Source organism: Idiotropiscis lumnitzeri, chromosome 9 (assembly GCF_059441095.1).
Source record: "Idiotropiscis lumnitzeri isolate Australia: NSW breed Sydney's pygmy pipehorse chromosome 9, RoL_Ilum_1.0, whole genome shotgun sequence".
Lineage (NCBI taxonomy): Eukaryota > Metazoa > Chordata > Actinopteri > Syngnathiformes > Syngnathidae > Idiotropiscis > Idiotropiscis lumnitzeri.
The window spans coordinates 6561463-6585272 of record NC_142399.1 but is presented as its reverse complement, the minus strand read 5'-3'; the positions used below and the strand labels follow the sequence as shown (position 1 = coordinate 6585272).

The 23810-nt window shown below is 41.4% G+C and overlaps 1 protein-coding gene and 1 long non-coding RNA gene across 2 annotated transcripts in view; one reads left to right on the top strand and one right to left on the bottom strand.

Moving 5' to 3' along the window:
- Positions 1-21086, top strand: part of LOC148330013 (uncharacterized) — a 36797-nt gene extending 15711 nt beyond the window's left edge. The window contains exons 2-3 of the long non-coding RNA XR_015845179.1: positions 15675-15777; positions 20940-21086. This is a non-coding gene — a long non-coding RNA (uncharacterized LOC148330013). The remainder of the gene's footprint in view (positions 1-15674; positions 15778-20939) is intronic.
- On the bottom strand, positions 17285-21269 carry LOC148330012 (uncharacterized). The gene is made up of 6 exons (XM_088305656.1): positions 20932-21269; positions 20263-20385; positions 19852-19913; positions 19659-19765; positions 17887-18728; positions 17285-17746 (listed from the first exon to the last, which is right to left on the bottom strand). The coding sequence occupies exons 1-6, from the start codon at positions 21083-21085 to the stop codon at positions 17634-17636; spliced, it is 1401 nt and encodes a 466-aa protein (XP_088161782.1). The 5' UTR covers positions 21086-21269; the 3' UTR covers positions 17285-17633.
- Positions 21270-23810: the final 2541 nt, after the last annotated feature.

Genomic DNA, 23810 nt, shown 5'->3' with positions numbered 1-23810 from the left:
ACAGTCTGTGAGTGCTATTGCCACCTCTAACAAAAACCAGAATAGTTGTGAGGTCACGGAATGTAATTTGATGCCATTGGATTTAATTTTCAATTTATATGTATATATATATATATATATATATATATATATTTAATTGTTTTATGTGTAACTTATCCATCTTTTATTGTTGTCATAAGGGTTTCTCCAACGTAACCTTGCTCCTCAACTTAGCCATGACCCCCGTGTTGTCATTTTTTTTATCTTATGTTTTCACGACCTGCTGTGTGTGGGTGTGTGTGTGGGTGTGTGTGTGCTTATTTGTTTTCATGGCAATGTTAGCAGCTGCTTTCTGATGGCCGTCTGTTTACCGGACCTAATTAAGCAGAAAACGGCCACACGTCCTCGCCGTTAAATAGCAGCCCAAACAGATGGCCCCCACCACGAGGACCCCAGGGGCAGCATGATAGCTCGCCCGCTCTGGATGGTCACTCACTCTACTGTTTGTCACACCAATGGCGTTAACATTGTCCTATGATTATTAATACTGAGATTAATACAGAAACATCTGTGGGATATGATTGAAAGGCTAACTCCTGCACTACAATGCATTTTTTTTTTTTTTTTTACAATGGTGCCTTGACAAATGAATTTTAGTACGCTCGTAACTCAAAACACTCAATCATCTTTCCGCATTAATTGCCATTAGTCCATTCCTATTATTTTCACAATCGACTCAATTAGGTGCACTAAGACTTGTTGTTTTTCAAAGAATAAAGCTTCATAAAAAATAGTAGTAGAAAAAACGTGATTAATCGCAATTAATTACAGATTTGTTTTTTTGCGATTAATTAGTTAAAAAAATTAATCGCGTGCCAATTTGCATTTTGTACTTGGTGCTTTTTTTCATACTACTTGGCTTTTTTTTTTATGTATACATTTTGTCCTTTTTTTCCCACACGCAATTCTATTTTTGTAAATTGGATAACATATTTTTGGTGTTTTGTCTTTTCCGCATGCTGATTTTTTTATTTTATTTTTTTACTTAATCTTGCTCGGTTTATGACTCAATTTACACATTCAGGGGTATAAAAGCCAAAAAGTGCATTGATTCTACCTGGGCTGGTAGTGAATGAGTTAAAGTAGAATTTTCAGAGTATATCATTTGAGTTTTGTAACTTACATAATAATATTGTCAAATTTCATTACAATAGCTCATCACAATAATATTCCATTTTATTTTGATTCGATTTTTCCAGTATTCTATACATATTTGTAGCTGTTTGGCTGGGCGAAATTAAACTAATCCATTTCTCACACCCATTAAGTAACCAAAAATGGTTTCTAAAATGGGGCTGCAAATATCCACATACGTGAGTCCGTAACCTGGATTCCTCATCTTTGTGGGGTTACTCCCGTCATTAGGCCTTCTTCGTTCACAACGTGACAGGTCTGGAGGAAAAACAAATGATCCCATAGCCTCTGGGAGGACCTCTTGAGGCTCCTCTTCCGCTTTGTTTTCCCTCACAGAGCTTTATCTTTCTGCAGCATGACAGAGGTTCACCTGAGGGGACGTGTCGCAGGACTTTTTGAAGGATCATGGAGGCTACATGCCTGCCTGGATGGAGACATCAGCGCATAGCTATGCAAAAAGTGGCCTCATTGCAGGCACTGGCATGTTTTAAGACATCTTTAATTGACATGCTCAAAGTTAAACAGTTCAGAGGTGGTAAAAGTACTCACACACTGCAGTGCCACGGGCGGTCGAGGCCTACAAGGCCTTCTCTGCTGGCCTAACAAAATCAAGAAGTCATGATCATATTCTTCACATTGATGTTCGAGGTCCTAGTGTTGTAGTTTGAGGTGAGAGTTTTTATCCAATCGGAATTCAGCTAGCTCATGTTGCCAGGCAGGTTTCACAATACCAGCACTCCAACATTCGCCCGAGGCCTTCACATACAATTATGCGGGCGTCTCTTCTGTGTGAATGTTGGCGCTCATACAGTTGATAGGCAGTGAGCCTTCCCGCTGGCCTTTGATTGGATACTCACTCACGAGGGGGCAGCGCTATGTGGAATCAACGCACCCGAAAGTCAGAACTGGCAACCGTTTGAAAATCAAAAATGGCCAAAGGAGAGAAAAGTGTGGATTCAATTTCAGATACATTTGCGAGGTCATTTTCAGTACCATTAACCCAATGAAAAAGCAAATGAATCCAGTTTCTCTCATTTAGCCACACATGCGTTAATGATGGCCATTAGCCACAAAAGGCTACATGGCTAAACTTGGTTATTTGCTCCATTTTGGTTATTTAGCCGGCGTGAGACGAATGGCCCCTTCTATCGCCCGTGATAAGCTTCTCAAAAACAATGCACTCCATCACTGGCCCCAAGACCACACGTCACCATCCCAGCATGCTTTGCTCCACATCGCAACATACAAGACAAAAGTAGCGGTCCGAAAATTGTCACTCCCATGTACACTTTACCGAATGTTATTAATGGCCAGTGGTGATGATGTCATTACAGTGGTGGGGTTTCGGTGTCAATTGAATAATGGCATCTCCAGCAGAGGACATTGAAATGACATTGCCGGAATAACAAAACTTGATTGTCACTGCAGGCGATTTACGAGCGCTCCATAAATGTTTATTAGCTTTTTCCCCTTCGATTTAGACCTTCTCAACGGCACTCTGTTTATGAGCGCAACCTCTAAAGGGGGCTTGTTTGTGTACTGTATTCTTTTTACTCTATTTTATTATCTACAGAACAGTGGGCCGCTTATTTTTACGCTTGGATGACAGCTGCGAAAGAATGTTGAAATTAAATAATGACCGGGACAGTTAAAGTTTTACTATGATGAACATTTTACTGGTAGTGTGCTGTAGTCGTGGTAGTTTTGTGACGGTCGGGGTTTGTCCTTTTTGGTTTGGTATTTAGTTTCATGTTTTTCCTTGTGTTTGGTGTGTCTCTTGTCGGGGTCGTAGAATATTTTCCGCATTCTGTATTATCGGGACTGTAAGGCGCACCTTTATATACGCCGCATTACCTCTTTTCAGAAAAAAAAACAAAAAAAAAACAACCCGACCCTTGTGAGGAGAAGCGGAGTCGTGTTAGTCTATTGCATGCGTATCATGATTCCTCGGCCTACCTCACTTGAGAGATCGGTTCACTTTGCTTCAACAATAATAGCAATCATAATCATCAAAAGATTTTCCCGCTTCCATAGAAGACCTTTTCATCCGACCAATCGCTGTGGTCGTGAATTTTAAATTTAGATGCCAAAACGGGCCCGATTGGCCTTTTAACGGGCCATATATTTATTAAGAGTGACGTTATGGGCTGCTTTATGGAAAAGGAGGAGGGGGGGCAATGAAAAGGTCGACGAGCTTATCGGGAGGCTTCGGCCATCTTTGCCTCCTTTTTTCCCGACTAACAATAAAAAAGGTAAACATGTTCAAATCTGCCAGATGACATTTAAAATGACATTGCAGGTACTTCCGGCTCGCAAACGCCTAACTGATCGCCGAGAGCGCCACTAGTAGACAAATCCTTCCATCGCATATGACCACGTCGGAGCCCTTGCCCCAATCTAAAACCCGAATGCTTATCTGAAACTCCAATCCTATCTTGCTCAGCACTTGAGCAGGGGTGTGTAGACTTTTTATACCCACTGTATATGCTCTCTTCCGACAGAACCTGCGAGACAGTCACACGGTGATGAATCTCCTGAGTCCTGCCAGTAAATATACAATAATAAATAAAAGCCCTGTCAATGCGTTTACGGCACGCCGTCTGCGCCGCCGCCCTTTTTTTTTTCTTTTTTTTTTCCCCCAAACGTCGTCAAACTTTATTGACTATGAACCAAAATGAAACACATGCTGCCGAAAACGAGTGGCTCCAAAAATAAACAGCAGGGGTCATCTTCTAACGGGCCCATTTGCTATTAAAGCAAGCATACGCTCACGTGTCATTAGCTTCAGATTGCCGAGCAGCGCCCCTGTCCTTCTACGCCTTCTCGAGCCCCTGATGGATGACGCGCACAGAGCCTTGAAACCCTACTTTCAAACCCTAACCCTGGAATCGAAATCCTAATTTGAATCTCTGACTGTAATTTAAAAGCCTCGTGCCGTTTTAAAGTCTTTCCCAGGCTCAAAACTCAACTTTGAAAACTCAACCCATGCTTGAAATAAGACCTCCTTAAAAACGCAAACACAAAATCCTTGTTTGAAACCCTACTTTAAAATCAAAAGCTGACTTTGAAACCCCACCCCACACGTCATTTGAAACCTTAACCCTGATTTAAAACCCTAACACAGGCTCAAAACTCTACATTTAAACCTAATCCATGTTCAATGCCCCACTTTGAAAGCCTAACCCTCATTTCGAACCCCAACTCAGACTCAAAAGCCCACTGGGAAACCCTAAACCTGATTTACATCAATGACTTGAAGACTTTTCAATAGTTTGAAACCCTAACCCAAGCTTGGAACACAAATTAGTCTTGAAACTCCTTTGAAACGTGCATGAAACCTTGATTTTGAAATCATTAATCATTGTTTGAAACTCTACGCTTGTAACTGTACTTTGAAACTCCTCACGCACACGCACACTTACTTTTCTTACTGTCTTCTTCTTCTACTTTCTCCCCCCTCGTCCATTCTCCGGATATATATAAGGACAGCCGGATCTATTACTGGCTGCCTGCGGATATACGCGGACAAAAATTAGAGACTTTGATTTTCTAATACCATTAGAAGCTGTGTGTGTGTGCTCGTGCATGCGTCTGCGTGTACATGTGTCAGAGGCCGAGTGGAGATCCGATGGAGGACTCAATAAGAGAGGAAGAAGATCTGAGATTTATTAGTGGACACAAGTCCAAAATCAATCAGGTGATTGAATCAGGATATTATTGGTCGTAAATTAGAGACTTGTTTATGTCAGTCAATGGTGGGGGGGGGGGGGGGGCATTATGTGCGTGCGTGCGTGCACCTGTGTGTGTAGATAACGCGTGTGTGTGTGTTGCTGGCAAAGTGCAAAAGAAGGAAGAGCAAGGTAAGCGTCTTGTGCTGCTTATCTGATTGTTGATGTCATCATGACCAATACATTCTTCTTGTCCTTAAACCTGAGTGGAATGTCAACTCTTCCAATCGTTGGGTTGATCCGTATTCCTCCCACAAAAAAAATAATAATAAATAAATAAAAAAATCGCTGTGTTTGGTGACTCAACATGGCCGAAAAGTCGCCATGGTTTTTGAGGGAGTTTTGGTGAAATTTAGCCTCACCAAAAATTCGTTCTGTGAGCAATGTTAGTCTTGTTAGTGAAAACAAAAGAAAAGGAGGTCACCAAAAGCAAAATAATAATAATTAAAAAAAAATAAAAAATCCTGAACAAAATTGTCCTTCAAGAAAAAATTAACTAAAATTAAATGCTTTGTTTATAAAACTCACTAAAAATGGACTAACCTCAAATCTCGTTGCACTCTTGAGTACAATGACAATAAAGGGATTTCTAATTCTAATTCTAAAAGTAATAAAAACTAAACTAAGGCAAGGCCTTTTCAAAGAATTTATAAACTACTTCAAACTAACAAACCCACTCTGAAAACTAAATAAAACTAACTGAATTCCCAAAAGAAAAGTCAAAACGCAATAACAATAATATAAAATCCCAAACTATTAAAACCACGTTGTGGACAGAAGCAAAAAAAAAAGAAGTCATTCCTTCACACGGGTTTTCTCCATCCATTATCTGTACCGCTTAATGTCAAAATGTTCCTTTTAAATTGCCGCCATTTCTCATGGAAAAGCGACTCCATGGCTGGACACCGTGAGAAAGAAGAAGAGCGGCGATATAAAGATAAGAGCTTGTAAAAAAAAAAAAAACAGGAACTATAGAGACCGTGGCCGGTGTTTTACACACCGGAAGCGACACGACGGTAAACATGAGACTTATATTGTGTGTGTGTGTGTGTGTGATACAAGACTTGTATATCATGTCGAAACGACACACTGAACAGAACGGAACTACATCGTAGCTTGAGATGCTATTTTGGAACCAAAACTTAATTTGAAACCCAAACCATGCTTCAAAACTCTACTTTCAACCCGTAAACGTTGCCTGAAACCCTAATTTAACACCCCAATACTGGTTTAACCCCTTAATCTGAAACCCTAACCCAGGCTTGAAACCCCAATTTGAACCATCATTTAAAAATACCGGCTCAAAACTTCTGATTTACTCGAATTTCCCTTTTCTCACTGTAATTGGCTCACCTGTCTGATTTAGGGGAAGAAAAAAAATAAAATCAAATGTGACTTGAGTTGAACAAATACAGAAAGACATGCACACACACACACACACACACACACACACACACTCCTAAGAAGATACAAAGCCGCAGTTAGACGCCCCAAAATGTTCATATGCAAAAAAAAAAAACAAAAACACAAAGTTAAGTCAAGACAAATGCGTACGGTATGCGCGCACACTCGCACTCGGGCGCACGGACGGCCAGGCCTGCCGTCCATCCATCTGAGCGTCTTCGATTAGATTAGATGTTATTAATGGAGGGCCTGCGAGGCAAACAGACAGCAGGGTCGCGGCGAGTTTAATTCCATTCCGGGCTAACCCGATTTTGGCTTGATGCGATTGTTATTGCCCTGGTGCTAGATGTTTAGAGGAAACAATAGCCCCCATAACACATGCAGACATCCTATTTGCCGAGGGTCGGCCGAGGGCGCCGCACGCACGCCCGGCCACGCCTCTTCCTGTTGCCGTGGTGGTCGATGAGGACACCTGGACAAAGTCATTTTGAAAATCACTTCCTGGTGACTTTTAGTGTTGGGCTCACTTTTATTTCATCATCAACATTTTCCACCTGGTTTCCCTTCAATGTTTTCCTTTTTTTCTTTTGATTCAACTTTTTTTTTAACAAGGTTGGACAGGTGAGATCAGCTTCTCGAGTAAGGAATTCAGGTTTGAAGTTAGGGTTTCAAGGCGTTAGCCTTAGAATCTAAAGTTTCTATCTCAACGTTTCCATTTCATAATTCTAATATGAAACACTTTTCAGGGCAGGTTTAGAGTTTCAAACCACTAGGTAGGATTTCAAATAAATGTTAGTCATGTTAGGGTTTCAATTCAGTTTTTCAGAAGGGTTAGCGTTCAAAAGTAGGGTTTCAAGCCTTGGTTAGGGTTTCAAAGTAAGGTTTCAAGGCAGGGTTAGGGAGTCAAATGTGGGTTTCAAGGCTTGGTGAGGCTTTTAACTCATTCAATACCAGTGACGGCTAAATACGTCAAAATTCTTTTATTTTTATTATTATTTTTTTTTTTTTTTTACTGGGCTGGTAGTGTATGAGTTAAACACGGAGTAGGGTTTGAAGCCTGGATTAGGACAACATTTGAAGTTTCTGACCCTACAGTACTTTTGGTGCTAAACTTTGTTCAGTTGCCATCATTAGCATTCATTTTCCTTTTCATCAGTGACACTTTTTTGTTCAACCCCAAAGAAGCCAGAGAAAAGGCAATAAACATTCCAAATGTCAACCGTCTTCCTTCTTGTCTTCATTCTGGACTCTTGTTGCACTTTTCCGTGAAGTTTCCGTTCACTTTCCAAGTTATTGGACTTCCATTCAAGCGCGCTGGAATTGCAGTCCAGTCTATTATTTTTGGATACTTGAAACTTGAACTTATAAACTTACAGATGGACTTCCACATTAACCGAAGTAACTTAAAAAAAAAAAAAATCGCTTGATCAGAAGTGGACATCCAATGAGCATCTCATCCCGAACATCGGAACAAGGGTGGGATCTCGCGTTCCCAACGGAGTCGTTTAGGCTTCGTCGCGTCGATGTCACAGCGCCTGACGTTTCAGTCAGCACCTAATCAGAATGGCGGGTACATGAGCAAGGAAAGAGAAAGGAGTGAAAAAAAAAAGCCAGTTGCGTATCGTGTGTGTGCGTGTTGTCGGCTTCCCCTCCCTCGCCGTGATGGATGGCTTTGGCTGGAGCTGTGACCCTGCTGATTGCGTGCATGTTCTTCGCTTCTTTCCCTCCTGATAACATCACGCAGACAATCAGGACCCAATGACATTCGATTCCCACTCAGGAATTCCCACCCAAAAAATGGAGTGAGCTCAAATAAAGCCAATTACACTAAATGTAGTGCCTCAGGGACAGCACGGTGACCTAGCGGTTGGCACCTCTGCCTCACAACTTTGAAGTTCTGGGTTTGAATGCGAGCCACCGTTTGCGTTTTGGCCCTTATTACGAAGCTTGATTTTAGGCTCCAAAAATGCCCATACGTGTTCAAACATTTTCGGGATTAGGGTTTCAAGCCAATGTGAAGGTTTGGAAAAAAAACTCAAAACAAGGATTTCAAACCACTGTTGGGGTTTTAAACTAGGGTTAGGGTTTTGAAGTAGGGTTGGGATTTTGATGTAGGGTTTGAGAGCAAGGTTACGGTTTCAAGCCAGGATTATGGTTTCAAACAAGGGTTAGGGGTCAACAGCATTTGAAGGACATGTTATGGTTTCAAATGAGGGTTTTAAGACTACATTAGGCTATCAGAGTTTGGATTTAAAGTAAAGATTATGGTTTTGAAGACAGGGTTTTGAATCAGAGTTTCAAATTAGTGTTCATGCGTACTTCAGGTAGGGGGCACTGGATCACGTTTTAAATAAAAGTGAGGCTTCCTTTGTGTCATTCAAGGTGTGGTGCGGTGGTGTCAAATATTGAACATTAAACAAAGATTTGCGGTGGCAAAGTTTTTGGTCACACGTGTGGAACGTCAACACGGACTGTGAAAAAGCAACCATGTGATTCCCAGCGTTTATCTTTTTTTTTTTTTTGCAGATAACTCTAGCTGTTTGTTTAACTTTTTTTACACCCCTCCACCCACCAACCCCACCAATCCCCTCGCCATCAAGGCCGTGAAACTGGACACTCCTGACTCCTTTACTCTGTTTTCACCTGGTCGTCACGGTAACCCCACAACACGAGGGTGACCGTGAATGAAATTCCTATGTGTCATCAATCACCTGCCAACAAAGCTGTGCCTGTTTTGGCGATGGGGGGTGGGTTGTTTGGAAGCAGGGGGAGCCGGCCAGCTGAAGCTGAGGGCCCCCTTGCATTCAAGGCCGGCGGGGGGCCGACGCCCTGGATGTTTACACGGCACTCCGACACTGGCGCTGAATCAGGTGAAGTTCAGCAGCTTGTCGAGGAATGTGCAAGTAAACACACTACATGACTGTAATGTGATAGTCATATATATATATTAAAATGAACTGGACCTAAAATTGACCCTTGGGGTACCCCACAATCTAGCTGGTGCTCTGAAGGAACTATATCTACAAACAAACTGAAGCTGAACCAGTTAAAAACCAACTTTGCGCACATACTCCATCTTATGCGCTTGCTCACGTTAATGCACGGCTGAGTTAAGGGCTTTAATTAGAGTTTATAGGCGGTTGCATCAATAAGATGCATGAGTGCACACACACTGGCACATTTACGTGAGAGTACACCCACGCAAGTTGTTTAAAAAAAAAATATATATATATATTTTTTTTTTTGTTGTCTGCATGGTCTTGGGCTACTTGCAGTATTGGCATTTGTGCCCCTGATTTAGAGCAGTGGCTGTGTTCAGACATCCTTGTTTTGTCCAGCAGCGTTGTTGAGAGGCCTAGCTGTAAATCTCCTCGGCCAGTACGAGTCCATATGGCTACATCAAGCTTTTATAGCGCGCCGCTCCGGGCGAAAGGGCTCGCTGGTGCACCACAAGCATGCGCGTTTGGGAGACACTAGCAATACTTTGAGACTCTGTTGCGTTTTGTCCTGGATGCGTTTGCAAATATGTATGCTCTGTGGACACTGCATTAGGTACACTTGCGTAATAATGCACTGATTATTACAAGAGAATTCTGCTGTTACTGCTTTGGGACGAAATGTTTTAACCCTCTACTGTTACTAGATAAGAAATCCTATATTATTAGTTTTTATTGTTATTGCATATTGTTAAATGTGGATGTTTACTTTTTATAATATTATTATATTTAAAATATACATTGAAATATAGATTATATTTTAGATATTTTAAAGTAAAATTATTAGCTTTCATATATTTACAGTAAAATACTGCATAGTTAGTTTCAATATATCTTAATGTTAAATTATTTGAATAAAATAAATCAAGTTTAGTTACATTCATCTATTTAAAAAGTAATTTTCCATGTGCTGTGTTTACAACAAAATGAGAATTTTATTATAATCAAATGTTTTTTCAAATATAGCACTTTATGAATTTATTAAAAATATAATTTAGAGAATTTATTATTATTTATATGAAAATATTCCATGTTTTTTTAAGATGTATTATACTTAAAATGCAATGCAGTCAAAATCCAACTGTTTCTTTAATAGATTTAAATAATGCCAATATTTTATATTCGTCATCTTTTGAATTTACATCATTTGTTGGATCAACGGTTCAAATTGAGGATATATATATATTTTTAGATTGAATGTATTGAAATAACTGTTCTCTGCAAGTGGCCAAAAGAAGTGTGACTTTTTTAAAAAAAAAAAAAAACATCTTCAGGCAAGGGAGCTGCACTAGAGGTCACTGTTGTAACTGTGAACAACAGGCTGTCTTCAATGGAGACCTGAATCCGAAATGAACTTCTTCCTATGATTTATGAATATGTTGCATTTCCCTGTTGGCCATCTACAGGCCAGTGAATACAAAAATACAATGCGTGCGTCGATAGATAATGCACCAAAAAAATAAACTTCTGTTTTTAATTGAATGTCTCAAACATTCTGGAACAAGTGCGAGTAACATGCATTACATTGTGCTTTCTCTTCTTTAATACATTCAATTCTTCTTTAAAGTAATGCGGTCCGGTTTTGCGGATTTAAGGTCAGAAGAGCAGCGTCTTTAATATTTCAGATGGTAATGGAGTAAATGTGATGCATTACATGAAGCTCATAAATATCAAATGTACTGTATGTCCAGCAATAAATGTGTGCACTTTTAGTTAATTTCAGGCACTGTAAGCTTACAATAATAGTCCATTTTGAACAGCGTTTGCATATTTATTTATTTTTGAATCAAAGTAAATATCGTTATGGCATTTCGCCCTCTTTCAAAAAGTGTGGCGTCGTGAAGGTAATTCATTATTCAGACATTACCTTGGACGTTCGGCTCCTTGGCTGTGGAATACATCACCTGCTATTAATCATTCATAGACTCCATCTGTGCATCTCCAACTCTATAATACACACGAATCAGAAGTCGTCGTCTTTTTTTTTTTTTTTTCGCTCCACTGCAGACAGCAGAGTCACTGTGACTCTATATGCTTTTTAGCATCTCGTCGTCAAGTCTTTTATTGGGCAAGGAAATGTCATTTGATCACTTACGTGGAACTAAATAACACTCTTGATGTTTGACACAGATTGATGAGAATACTTTTTATTTGTTTTAGTTTGTTGGCTATTTTCTGGATAACTGAATAACTGGCTGACTAACTAGATAATCAATTAAGTGACTGACTGAATACCAATTAGCTGACAATGTAACCACAGAACCTCCAATCAACTGGCTCACCAAACGAGAGACTAACAAAACTATTTGACTGCCCAAATATCGGACTAACTTATTTGCAAGCAACAGCCAACCGGCAAACTAACTGATGAGTACAATAAATACTATCGGTACACCAGTTAACAGGCTAAGCAACTAACCAACCAATTAACCAACGAAACGTTCTTTGAGGACACGTTCCTCAGTGTTTCGCGACAGGATTGTTTGTCGCGGGCATCTTCGAGTTGACACATTACCTCCAAACCCAAGTGGATCTTAGAGGATCCTTAAATGGGTTTAAAAAAATGATTTTTTTTCATTTTTTATTTTTTTTTTCTGCAGTGTTCTAGACGGCCCAACATGGCTTAATGAAGATGAAATATGATCCTGAAACGGAGCCGCGACGGCGTCAATATAAAGGCACGAATACACACGCACAAAAGGAAACACAAGCTTGGACACATTTAGGCAGCGATCTGCAGGTCTGTGCCGCATTGTCTTACCGCCATCCGTCATCCTAGCAAGCGCTAATTGAAACCACCGGCGGCACCCGCTACAAATAACACTCACTCTGGCTTCTCGCTAACAAACAGACGAGCTGTTGAGGATTTTGGCAGCGCATGAAGAGAACGTGCTTGTATGCAGAGACTGCTGCTGCGGGGTCACCCCCCCCCCCCCCAAAAAAAAAATGGAAAACAATATATATGTTTCTCTGAAGTGCCCATAAATCACCGGACTCCGAGCTGGAATGTTTGTTACGTTCTGGAAGTTCAAATATTGTACAAACAGTGTACTGACCAATCTATGTGCTTAGAGTCAGATTGTTTTTTTTCCAAACTAACAAACGTATCATCTCACATCAATAATCCGGCCCAACAACGTACAGAGTGAAATGAAAATTCAGCTGTTTGCGTTCTGTAGGTGTAAAAAGCAGGATTAAAGAGAATTTAACGTTCAGTAATCTGCAAAAATTATGCTGCGATGAAACGTATGTACGTCAAACAAAAGTTTCCTGCCATCTAGTGGTTCACAGTAGGATTACACCCAAATTCAATATGAGGCTGAACAAAACAGACTTTACAAAAAAATCTGCTAAGTAATTGAGCACTGACTCTACCTTACGTTGAGAAAAATTCTGAAGTATGTGAGTTCACGAATGACAAATCGACACTAGATTGTACTGCATAACTATCTTTACTCCGACTTTTCCGTGCAGCTCCGCATTAATTGGATGTGCGAGCGAGAGCGGTAACACGCAAACTCATGCATGAATAGAAGTCAACATACGTTCATCACGTACCAAACGCTTCAAGTTTGTCATGACCTGTAGGGGGGAAAAGAAGACACGAGAGCTAATTGGCAGCTCGGAACGTTAACACCTGCAAACAGCCCACGTCTTATACACACGCGCACGCACGCACACACGCACGCACGCACACATGGCCATTGAAAACAAAGGGCGAGCAGTGAAGCAGAAGAAAAGTGAGAGGAGGAGGTGTCAGTGGGCGAGGCTGACAGGCAATGATTGATGTTCGCCCATCACGCCACGCCTGACACTCTTCCCTCCCTTCCAAGTCATCTGTGTGTGTGTGTGTGTGTGTGTGTGTGTGCGTGTGTTCCATTCTCATTCAATCAATACAAACGGAGGCCCTTTGCATGGCGGCACTACAGCCAGATTGCTGACGAGACACAAGAATTGTGGGCGCGAGGGAAGAAGCGCATTTCACATGCAGATTAAAATCCCGCCATGATAACCTTTAGTGTGTGTGTGCGTGTGTGCGCGTGTGTATGGCCGCGTGCAAACAGGCCTTGTATGTCGGAGGCGCTTGTGTGACACACGGTTAGACATGTTCCTGTGATACTGATAGACAATACCAATTTCAGGAGGGTGTCTTGTTTGAAGGGCACCAGAACATTGATGATTAAAAAAAAAAAAATCTTGAGAAAAGACAAGAAGAATATATAAATATACTGCGCAATGTCAAGTTGAAGACACAACGACTTTTGAATCAGTTTTTAAAACAATTTTTTCAAAAGAAACTCTGCAGACAGACCTGGGAGCAAAATCTTTGATGGAAATGTTTAATTTCGTTTGCTCCCAAAGCAGCGGCTTGTGCGGAGTCAATGCGTTTGCCTCGGTTCGTCTTATTTGACTGGGGAGCCTCCGTTTGCCTTGGAGAGGAATTGTGCTTGCAAACACTGCTTATTTATTCATTGGTGCTTCTTGTCTTTGAGCCAACGTTACAGCAAAATAACTGCTTCGGTGACTGAGACCATTTCTAGCATTTGAATCTGTTCTAGCATTGAGCACTGTTAGTTTTGCAGCTAAAACACACACTGCTAAAACTCACAGCGGACCACAGAAGTTAAAAATAAATAAGCCCGGATACCAGTTATACTAATAGCGGGGAAATTGGTTGGGTATGTCTATCATAACAGGACGCAGAAAAAAAGAAAAAAAAGTCTCAGGAGCCTGGAATGGAACAAGAAGTCAGCCATTTTGTTTTGAAGCAGCCATTTTGCGCTCATGACGCACCTCCTGGAAAGAAATCAGCCTTGGACACTAAGAATGTCAAGAAGGCTAGGATATATGAAAAAGTCTTTAGTGTCCATACCCCGACAATCAATAAAAAGGCAGCCATTTTGACCCCCCAATTTTTTTTTTGCCTATGTCATCAAATGTAGCCATGACTTAATTATCATTAACATTTCATCATCATTTCAAGGATTTGTAAAGTTAAGAGTCTGAGTTCTTTGATATCTAAAGAAATAACACAAACCCAAAAAGAGAGAACAAAATTGCTAAAAGTCGAAAATGCGATTTTTGTGAAATAATTCCTAGATTTGATTTGAAGGCCATATCGTGCAGCCGTTGGCTCGTCGGCATCTGCTGCTCATTGGTTCTCTTGGGGAAGCTTGGACATGTCACTGTAGAGCAACCAAATGACCTCAGCCTAAAGCTGTCAACACACCATTAAATCCCACGCTGACTATTAAACGAGGAGGAGGTGGAGTGTTTTGTGTGTGTGTGTGTGTGTGTGTGTGAGGGGTTGTGTAGGGAGCGCAGGGGCGGCTTTAAGGCCCAAGCCAGTGTAGCACAAAGGTGTTGGCAGATATAAGCTGCAGGAATGCTTGTTGGCCGTGCGCGAGCTGGTTGACATCGCCTTATCAGCATGCTTAATAAAGCATGGCCATGCCTGCGCTTCAATACGGGATTGCTCACGAAAAAATCCCCGCCGCCGAATGCGACGTTGAAAATGTTGCGCGGGTTCACTTGCGATCGTAAATCTTTCCCAAAGAAATGTTTTGCTGCTACTCCCATCCCATTCCAAAGTCGTGATTTAGTTTGGAATAACATTTTTTTTTTTCGCACGTATGTCTTATCGCTTTCGTCTGGGTGACGATGACCTACACATGACTTACTCGCCAGTCGCCAGACATTCGCACCATTAACGACTTGTAAATTACAATGTTGCGTCAGCCGCATAAATATAATGCTTCTCCTCCTCACAATCTCCAACTTCTGCCAAAAAAAACGCTGCTGCTCTATTACTGACTACAAGTTGGAAAATGAGATCGTACGCTAACTGAAAGTATGACGTAACGAGCTAAGACTGAACTGAAATGTCATAGAATTTTACGTGAAATGACGAAAATTTAGAATGTGACAATTGGAAATGATAACGGGAATAGTGAACCGTAATGAGGATTTTTGAGGACTGCTTCGAATTCAGAATTGCTAAAATGCTAATAGTAGCTATGCTAACATGTAGCAAAAAGTCACCTGAGAATTTGGAGCGTAATTATTGTCCTCAATGGGGATGAACTTTGTCTTGGAAAATATAGACACAAGTGGCGGAATGTGAAAAATGTCTCTGTAGATCTGAACAGTTTGAAGTTGGAATGGTTTAAATCAATTGAAAAATGTGAGGAAAAGAAAATAGGGTAAATGTCAAAATTTTAGATTGTTATGAAAAGTGTTAAATAGTGAAAGATTTGGAGACTTGAGGGATGGGCAAAATTCTTTGCGATATGTCACGAGTGAGCTAAACATTTTGAAGTATGAACTATAGAAGTATGAGTTAAATTTATAAATGATCTCCATTCATTTATAGGATTTTCTGCATGAAAAAATGATTGGCTGGCAACCAGTCCAGGGTGTACCCCACCTCTTGCCCGTCGACCGCTGGAATAGGCTGCAGCACTCCCTTGACCCTTGTGAGTATAAACGGCTCTGATCATGGATGCATGGATGGATGGAAAATGTGGTCTTGCTGGGGTGGAATGCAAAAAACAAACAAACAAAAAAATTGACCAAAATGTCCCGAATGATGTGAATATTTTCCCACTGAATTGGTTTGAATTAGAGACATTAGGTAAGAAAAAAAAAATCGCCTTTTTTAAAACAAACTTCTTCGGTGCGTTGTGAAAACAAAAAAAAAATGCAGCCTGTTTTTACGACTTTCCACAAGGGTTTGTTCTTGGTTGGGCTTGTGAGCAGGGGAATTTTGCCAAGGGATTGTGGGGCGGGGGTGGTGCCGGTGCCGGTGCAGGTCGTCATACCTGGGGGCCCGTGAATGGAGCCCGCAGGTGAAGCGCTGTTGAAACAAATCTAAAGCTGCCTAATGACACGCACCGTGAAAACAGTCACAGGTCATTTAACGCCGCTGACAGCTTGCTGCCGCTCGCAGCTTGCTGCCACTCGCCTGTGCAAACGTGTGTATGTGTGTGCGCTAAACCTGAAGAGAATAAGCGGACGAGGACAAGAGATCAAAGCGTGTGTGCTAAACATGAGGAGAATGCATACAAACACGGTTGCCGAGAAAGGAAGCCGAAGTCATTCACCGGGAGGTCATTCGTGAGCCGCGTGTTGCTCACTCGTGATGTTAAGTCCTGAAGTTTTGACTTTCACTTTTGGAGAAGGCATCATAGTTTGGCTGCATGGCGTGGGCGGAGGTATGAAGACGTGCAGTTTTGGAGAAAGAACGCTGATGTCACTAAGCAGGAGGTCATCAGTACATCCGATAACATCGCCAATGACCTCCTGGCGAATGATATTGTGCCTTCTCCGCACACCTGTTAGCTCCATCAGATAGCTGAAATACATCGGAGTCATCGTAAAAAAAAAGTATAATGGCGCTCATAAAACCAAAAGCTTTTTCATGATGCGGCAAATTTCTCTGCTTGTGATTTACGGAACAGGATTCAGAGGACAATTTATTACTCCAAACACACCTGGGAAGTACGATAAGGGGCCTGTAGGGAGCACAAAGGCCAACATTGTGCTCTTGGGCAAGCAGCTGAGCACAAATTATACGCAAGATTAAAAAAAAAAATAATTCCTCATTCTCAACAATGAAACGTCCACTCGAGCCTGTCAACAGGAACCGAATAAAAAACAGGTGCCAGCGAGAAGGCACCAAGACCAGTAGGATGCTTTCAATGCTCCATCAGTGACACACTCTTGCGAAACGTATCAAGAAAATAAGGTCATGTAGTGCAAAAAATATATATATTCCTGGTATTATAAGTAAAAAAAAAAGAAGTTTGATGTTAGAAAAAAAAGATTGTACATTTTCAGTCTTAGATTTAAAATACCACAAATTTAAAAACATGTTTTTAAAAAAAATAATTGTGGAAAAAGTCTTTACAGGAAAAAAAAATCTGAAATAATGTACGTTTTCTCAAGACTTGCGTTTGAAAAAGAAAAAAAAAAAAAGCAGGGTAGCAGAACAATGATTTTTATTTCTCCGGTCACTCTGAGCATTCCTTCACAACGGACACCGAAAACTTGGAAACAATGTCCTAACACGTGACAAGATGTGCAAAAAAACTAAACAAAAAAACCCCCAAAACACTCAAATGTGTCACATTATCGTCCAATACTATCACAGTAAACCAAAAACGAATGAGAGTGTTCAAGTATTTGAATGAAGCGCTTGGTCAGGTACTTCCTCCAAAATCAGCAAAAACAGATGACAGAAATAAAAACCAACGTTTGATTGTCACCCCCGTGACTTGTCAATCTTGTCAATAGCAGCATAATGAAGTCCAGGGTGTGTGTGTTTTTTTTTCTACGGTTTCTGCACGTTCTGCATCCTCTGCCGCCTCCTGGCCAAAGCTTCCTGCTTCTTGCGTTCAATTTCAGCTGCCGAACACTTGCCTGCCATCTGGTTGCTGACCAAAACTGCAGGAGGAAAGGAAAAAAAGGAAAGGGGGAATTTTGACAATTAAAAGACACTTTAAAAACTTGATAAATTTATCTGAGCACACACACACACACACACACACACACACACAAAAAGCACGGCATGCACTTGATGTTACCTTTATTGCTCTTCACCGCCGTGTGGCACACGCTCCTCTTGAGGGCCGCATGCAAGGGTTCCCGCCCGGCTGCTACGTGGCCTCCTGCTGGGAGACTCTTGGACACCGGAGTGTTACATCCAGGCCGCGCTTTCAGAGTTTCGCCCGGTAACGAACAGGAACGCATGAAGGTGCGAGGAGATTTCCTGTTGGCGGGCAACATTTGGTGGATGGGCAGCGGCGTGGTGGTGTTGGTCGTTGCGGGTTGGGAGAGCCTCTCCACGGTGTCGCAAGCCTGGTAGAAGAGCGTGTCGTCGTCCCTGTCGTCCCATTTACAGTTGGAATTCTTGTGCTTGGATGTTTCTAGGTTGCGTGGAACAGATGTTTGGAAGTAAGGGTTGGGCTCCAATTTAAAAGTGCTTCTGGTGGAGGCCTTGACTTTGGGACACAAGTCCCGCAGGTTGGTCAGAGTGGAATGGCGGACCGGGCCTGAATCCTGGTCGGGATTCTGCATCAGGGCCAGCAAAGAAGGATCGTTGAGCATGTCGTCATTGTCCCAGTCGTCGTCAAAGTCGGCACACTTGCTGCTTGACTCCTTGGTTTTGTTAGGACCAGAACTGGAATGGTTGAGCTGGCTTTTGTCCCGGGAGGAGACTGGGCTGAGGTCACCGCTGATCTTCTGAGTGGACGAGTCGAAAAGAGCCCGGAAGTCGGCCTCGGTTTGGTTCAGCGGTGACGGCGTTTCTCTTGCCGTTTTGTCAAGTTTGTTGTTGTTGCTTGACCGGGCCGACGCCTGCTTGTCCTGCTGCATGTTCTCGTCAAACTGCCGGGCCAGTCTTATCAACTCGTTTACGCTGTTTTGCCTGGAGAAGGGAACCATCATTTTTACTTTATCATTAACACACTGAATTGAGGTGATAATAGTTTTGGATTTTTCTTTAGTTTTGACTTTTGTTCTTGAATTTTGTTTGCTTTTATTAGTTTTTGTCAAGGGAGAATCATCCCAGTGTGGAGGAGCGACTCCCTCCTCGGCAAGTAGGAATTCGGACACGAACCGCAGTCAGCAAGTTTCTGGCCAGGAGAGATGAAACCCCAGTGAACAGGTCTGATCTCTGAACCTCCAATTCTCCCCGGGCCTTTTATTGAGAATCATAAGTCACGTCGACATGTGCCGACACATTACAATCAATACAGGTTTACACAACAGTATCAAAGGTACATTCAATCTCAAAGGTATGTGTATTCTGGTCCTAGCCGATGTTTGTCCGGTCCACATCTGTCTCCTTTCATGTTTATTTCGAGTGGAGTTTGTTCGGTTGCCCCGACCTGAGTGGTTGCCTCAACCAAGGTGCAGGTGGCTGTGTTGTTTAGTTCCCAGATTTGTTGGTTAATGAATGAACCGAAATTAGCAACAATATCTCATAATATAGTGTTGTGTGGTGTGAGACTTTATTCTTTTGTAATGTTGAGTGATGTTTAGACTTTGTGTGATATTAGAGTGTTGTGATATTTGACTATGTGTGATATTAGGTTTATTCCTGATTACATTTGATAACATGATTGCTCCTATAATATTCTTCACAGTTTTCAAGGTCCTGACTGGTGGCGCACCCCCTATTACCCTGTGCACACCCTCAAACAAGGAAATGAAAATCCTGTTCTGAACTATTTTGTACAAAGGAATTACTCCTATTCAAACAATTCTATTTGTGACAAAACAATCCACTTTTAACCTCCTGCACCCCCGGGACAGCATTCACCTACCATAGTTTGCTTCTCATTGGACAACTCACCGAATGGACTTGTTCCTCGCTCTGGCTTTGGGCACCTCTGGCGTCAAGGGTGTGGGGCTGCCCATCCACTGCCACAAAGGCGACAGCGGTCCTCGTGGTTTCGTGTCCTGCGAGATGCAAAATGTTTTCCGACAGCGCACAAGATAAACCCAACTCCTTTTTTTTTTTTTTCCGTGGAAGAAGAGCAACTAACCTTTGGCGCGATGAGATTGACAATGTCGGCTATTTCCAAGGTTCTGCCATTCGGACCCGCCCCTGAAAACAAGAGGCAGTTTAGGGGACATAATATGGACAAATGACTTTTGAATAACTCAACTACAAATAGCTCCATCTTTGGAAGGCCTATTCAACATATACATATGTCAAGAAAATTGTGGATTTCAGATACAATAGGGAGCAAATTTATCAGTAATGATTGCACACACACACACAGACACTTACATTTTTGCTTTAGCACACACACACTTACATTTTTGTTTTAGGCTTTCATTGTCAGTAACTTTCCAGTCTTCTGATAATTAGTTTATGCACAGAATGTGTTCATACACTTGGTGTTCGTTTACTGTTCAGTAGATTTAATGCCAAAAGTGTTTTTGTGATTTACCAGCGTTGGGAGGTGACATGGCACCCCATACGATGTCTTGTGATGGCTCCGGGTCACTCGGAGAGTCTCCATGGTTGGATCCGCAGAATATGCTGTACCCTTGACGCTGAGGACTCTGCAGCTCTTTGTGGTAGCCACAACAAGAAATTGAAGATAATGTGATTTGGAGTAAAAAAAAAAAATCTTTCAAAGCAGCTTCTGTATTTCAAAGTGTGTCACCGCTGACGTGAACCACTTACACTCGCAACATGACAGTTAACAGAAAGGAACTACTTTCAGAGAACGATCAGGGTGGGAAATAAAAACGAAAAAAATATTTAACGCAGTAATTTGATGCCTAGGAATCGTTTGTTTACTTGACCGATGCCTGTTGCGACGTAAATGAGTAATGACGTCACACACAAAAAGTGTACTGTAATTAAGAACTTTTTTTTTATACATCTTGTACTTGGTTGTTGTAGCACTGTGGGCACTTGAGGAACACAATTTCAACCCTATGTATGTTTTACACATACTGCAAACTTGACAATAAATAAGCACATAATTCATGACTTGTATTCCCCAACGACCCTTTCCCCACCACTCCTGCTCTGCTGTAGATGCGCAAGCGACACTTAAAAAAAAAAACTTTGATTAACAAACAAGCACGTTAATTTAAATAATAATTACCTTTACAGACTGTCGCTAAGGGAACTACGGCGTTTTTCTTATCCTGGCTTTTTCCGTGACAAACGTTCGAAACGGACCTCGGCGGATCACTGGTAGAGGCGCACGGAGAAGACGACGAAGCGGTCATCGTGGAGGGCGTCCTCGGCTTGGACATGGTGAGTTAAGCCGGTGGGAGCGATGCCGCTTCTGCTCAACATTATTTTATTGCTCGATTCGAAACGATTCCAAATGGCGACGATACTTTTTTGTTGTGTTTTCGCCTTCAGTCAAAGGACTTCACGCGCGCCGCCATGTTTGTTTGTGGTGTCGTACGGAAGCCTCGAAGATTTTGGGACGAGCAAAACGCGAAGCTGAAAAACAGCAGTGGATAGGAACAATACCTTTATTTTATTTTATTTTATTTATTTAGTATTTTAATGTATTCAATTTTGTACTAGTGTCTAAGGTGCAGGGGATTGCAAAGTATTTCTTATGTTGACAACATTATTTACCATTTAGAATGACCTGAAAAGCAGTGATTTAAATCCACTATCCAATTTCAAACTAATTTAATGAAAAAGATGTAATAAACCGACATTTTTACCATTCTGCACAGCTATTTCCTAACTAAAGCACTAGATGGTGCTTGCAAACTGTATCTCTTTTGCTATTTTGTGCTCTCTTACAGTATGGGTGTTGGAGAAAATTACATACTGAAGACATGCTTGGTGACTTTCATTTTGATTATTAGTTTATATTTCAAAAAATATATTGTAATTGTCTAAATCAAATGCCAACTAGACATTGACTGACTGAGACTCATTTTGGGAAAGAAAATAACAAAAACGTTGAATTATATTGCGTATTATATTTGCATACAATTAAATAAAACAGTAGTGTTTTATTAAGTGCAATATATTTCATTGAAACATGAACAATGTTGTATTCGTCAAAGTAAAAAAAGAAAAGAAAATGAAAAAAGTTCTTATAAAGTTAAACATAAAACAGTTTGAATCAGTATGTTACTGTTTTAAAGAAGTAGCGATAACACATTGATAAAAATGCCAGAAAATGTGAATTTCTCAATCAATTGGCAACAAGGTACACTCTCTCATTTAATGAAATGCATATAGATTTATAAACTATCTCATATATTAAAAGTGTGTGTGTATATATTTATATATATATATATATATATATATAATCTATCAAAGTGAATATAGATTTATAAAATCTATTTTTTGAAGTCTTTAGGAGGCACCTCCTCTCGCTAATTTTCGCATTCATTAGCTACTGTACTCCTCTGCGATTTACTTTGAGATCTTTGCTGGTTTTGGTCCTTTTCCAGAAGCTTTTCTCGAGTCTCTCTACCTACGCCACACAGCTTCTTTTTTATCGTTGACGCCTGGCTTGTTTAGAGGCAATTAGGGAGCTAATTGTGCTAAATTTCTTTACGGCGGGCGGGCTTTGCGGCAAAAAAAAAGAAAAAAAAAAGTCAAGAATACGTGGCTGCTTGCCCGAGCAGCTGCTGGCGTTTATGGCGGGGAAAAGCGGGGACCACGTCGTCGGGGGATCGGGGCAGGTGTAGGTTGCGAAACGGGAAGAGGAATGTTTTGGGTGGACGCCAGTTCGTTGAGATGATAAGAAGCTAACAAATAATAACCCCTCTGTAGGCCTGCGGCAACGCATCCCCAATGAGTCACAGTGAAGGCTATGCAGTGAATTCTTGCTATTGAATAATTGTTGAATTATACTGCGTTTACATTATATTTTGTGATGTTAAAATTAAAGGTGCAATGAATATTTGATAAATTAATCGACAACTAATCAACTATCAAATTAATCGCTAATTATTTTTGATAATCGATGAATCGTTTAGATCCTATTTCTGATTTAAATAGGTCCAGATGCACAGAATTTCATCTCTAAACGATTTCTGTAGTCCCCTTTGAAGACAGAATGATTGAATAACAAGATGGAAATTTAAACATGATTTTATTTGATCTGACTCATTCACTGCCGGGCCCAGTAAAATGAATGTACTTTTTGGTTTCTATACACGTCAATGGCTGTGAATGTTAATTGACAGATTCCTTGATTATTTCATTAATTGTAGCTCTATTCAAATTATATGGTCTCTCTATTAGGGTTGAAACATTTTCACAAAACTAATTGAGATTCCCCCCCCCACCCCCTTCAATATAGCCATCGTGATTTAACGTGATTGTCCTACCCCATTGCGATGTCTATTTGAATTCGATTAAGTTTTCAGCCCTACTCTCTACCTACATTGTGGATTTTCTTCTACCCTGGGTGGGTCCGCAACATATCCCCCGCGATAAACGAGGCTTCTCTCTCTATCCCCACGTCGGCTCCGTCTTCGAGTGTGCCAACATGGCCTCGGGCTCTCGGGTGACAGCTAGCATGTGCCGTGGCTCCTCTGAAGTGGAGAGCTTCCAAAGGACCGCCACGTGCCAAGTCACTCTCCGAGCTGGGATTTGAGCCGTCTAGCTGCCAACGAAAAGCGTCGGAAGCGAGCGGCCTCTTCTTCCCCAGACTCCCCGTCGGGCGGCACGGTTGGACGCCTATAAGACGGAATCCCGCCGGCTGTTTCACTCGCGTGGAAAGGAAGAGCTGAAGGCTCGGGCAGCTGGCGATTGGGAAGGATCGGGAAGAGGGAATAGCCAAGCAAGTGTGAGGAACATTCTGAACAAAGTCAACGAGGACATATCTGTAGCCGACCTCTTACTTTTCTGCTACAAACCGGTGGTGTTCAAAGTCCGTCCCGGGGGACCATCTGCAGCCCGATGCATGTTTTTTATTTGGCCCGCCATATTTTTCTGTGTTTCCTCAAGTGACAAAATAAGTGCATTGCATTTGTTTCATGTGCGGAAGTCATG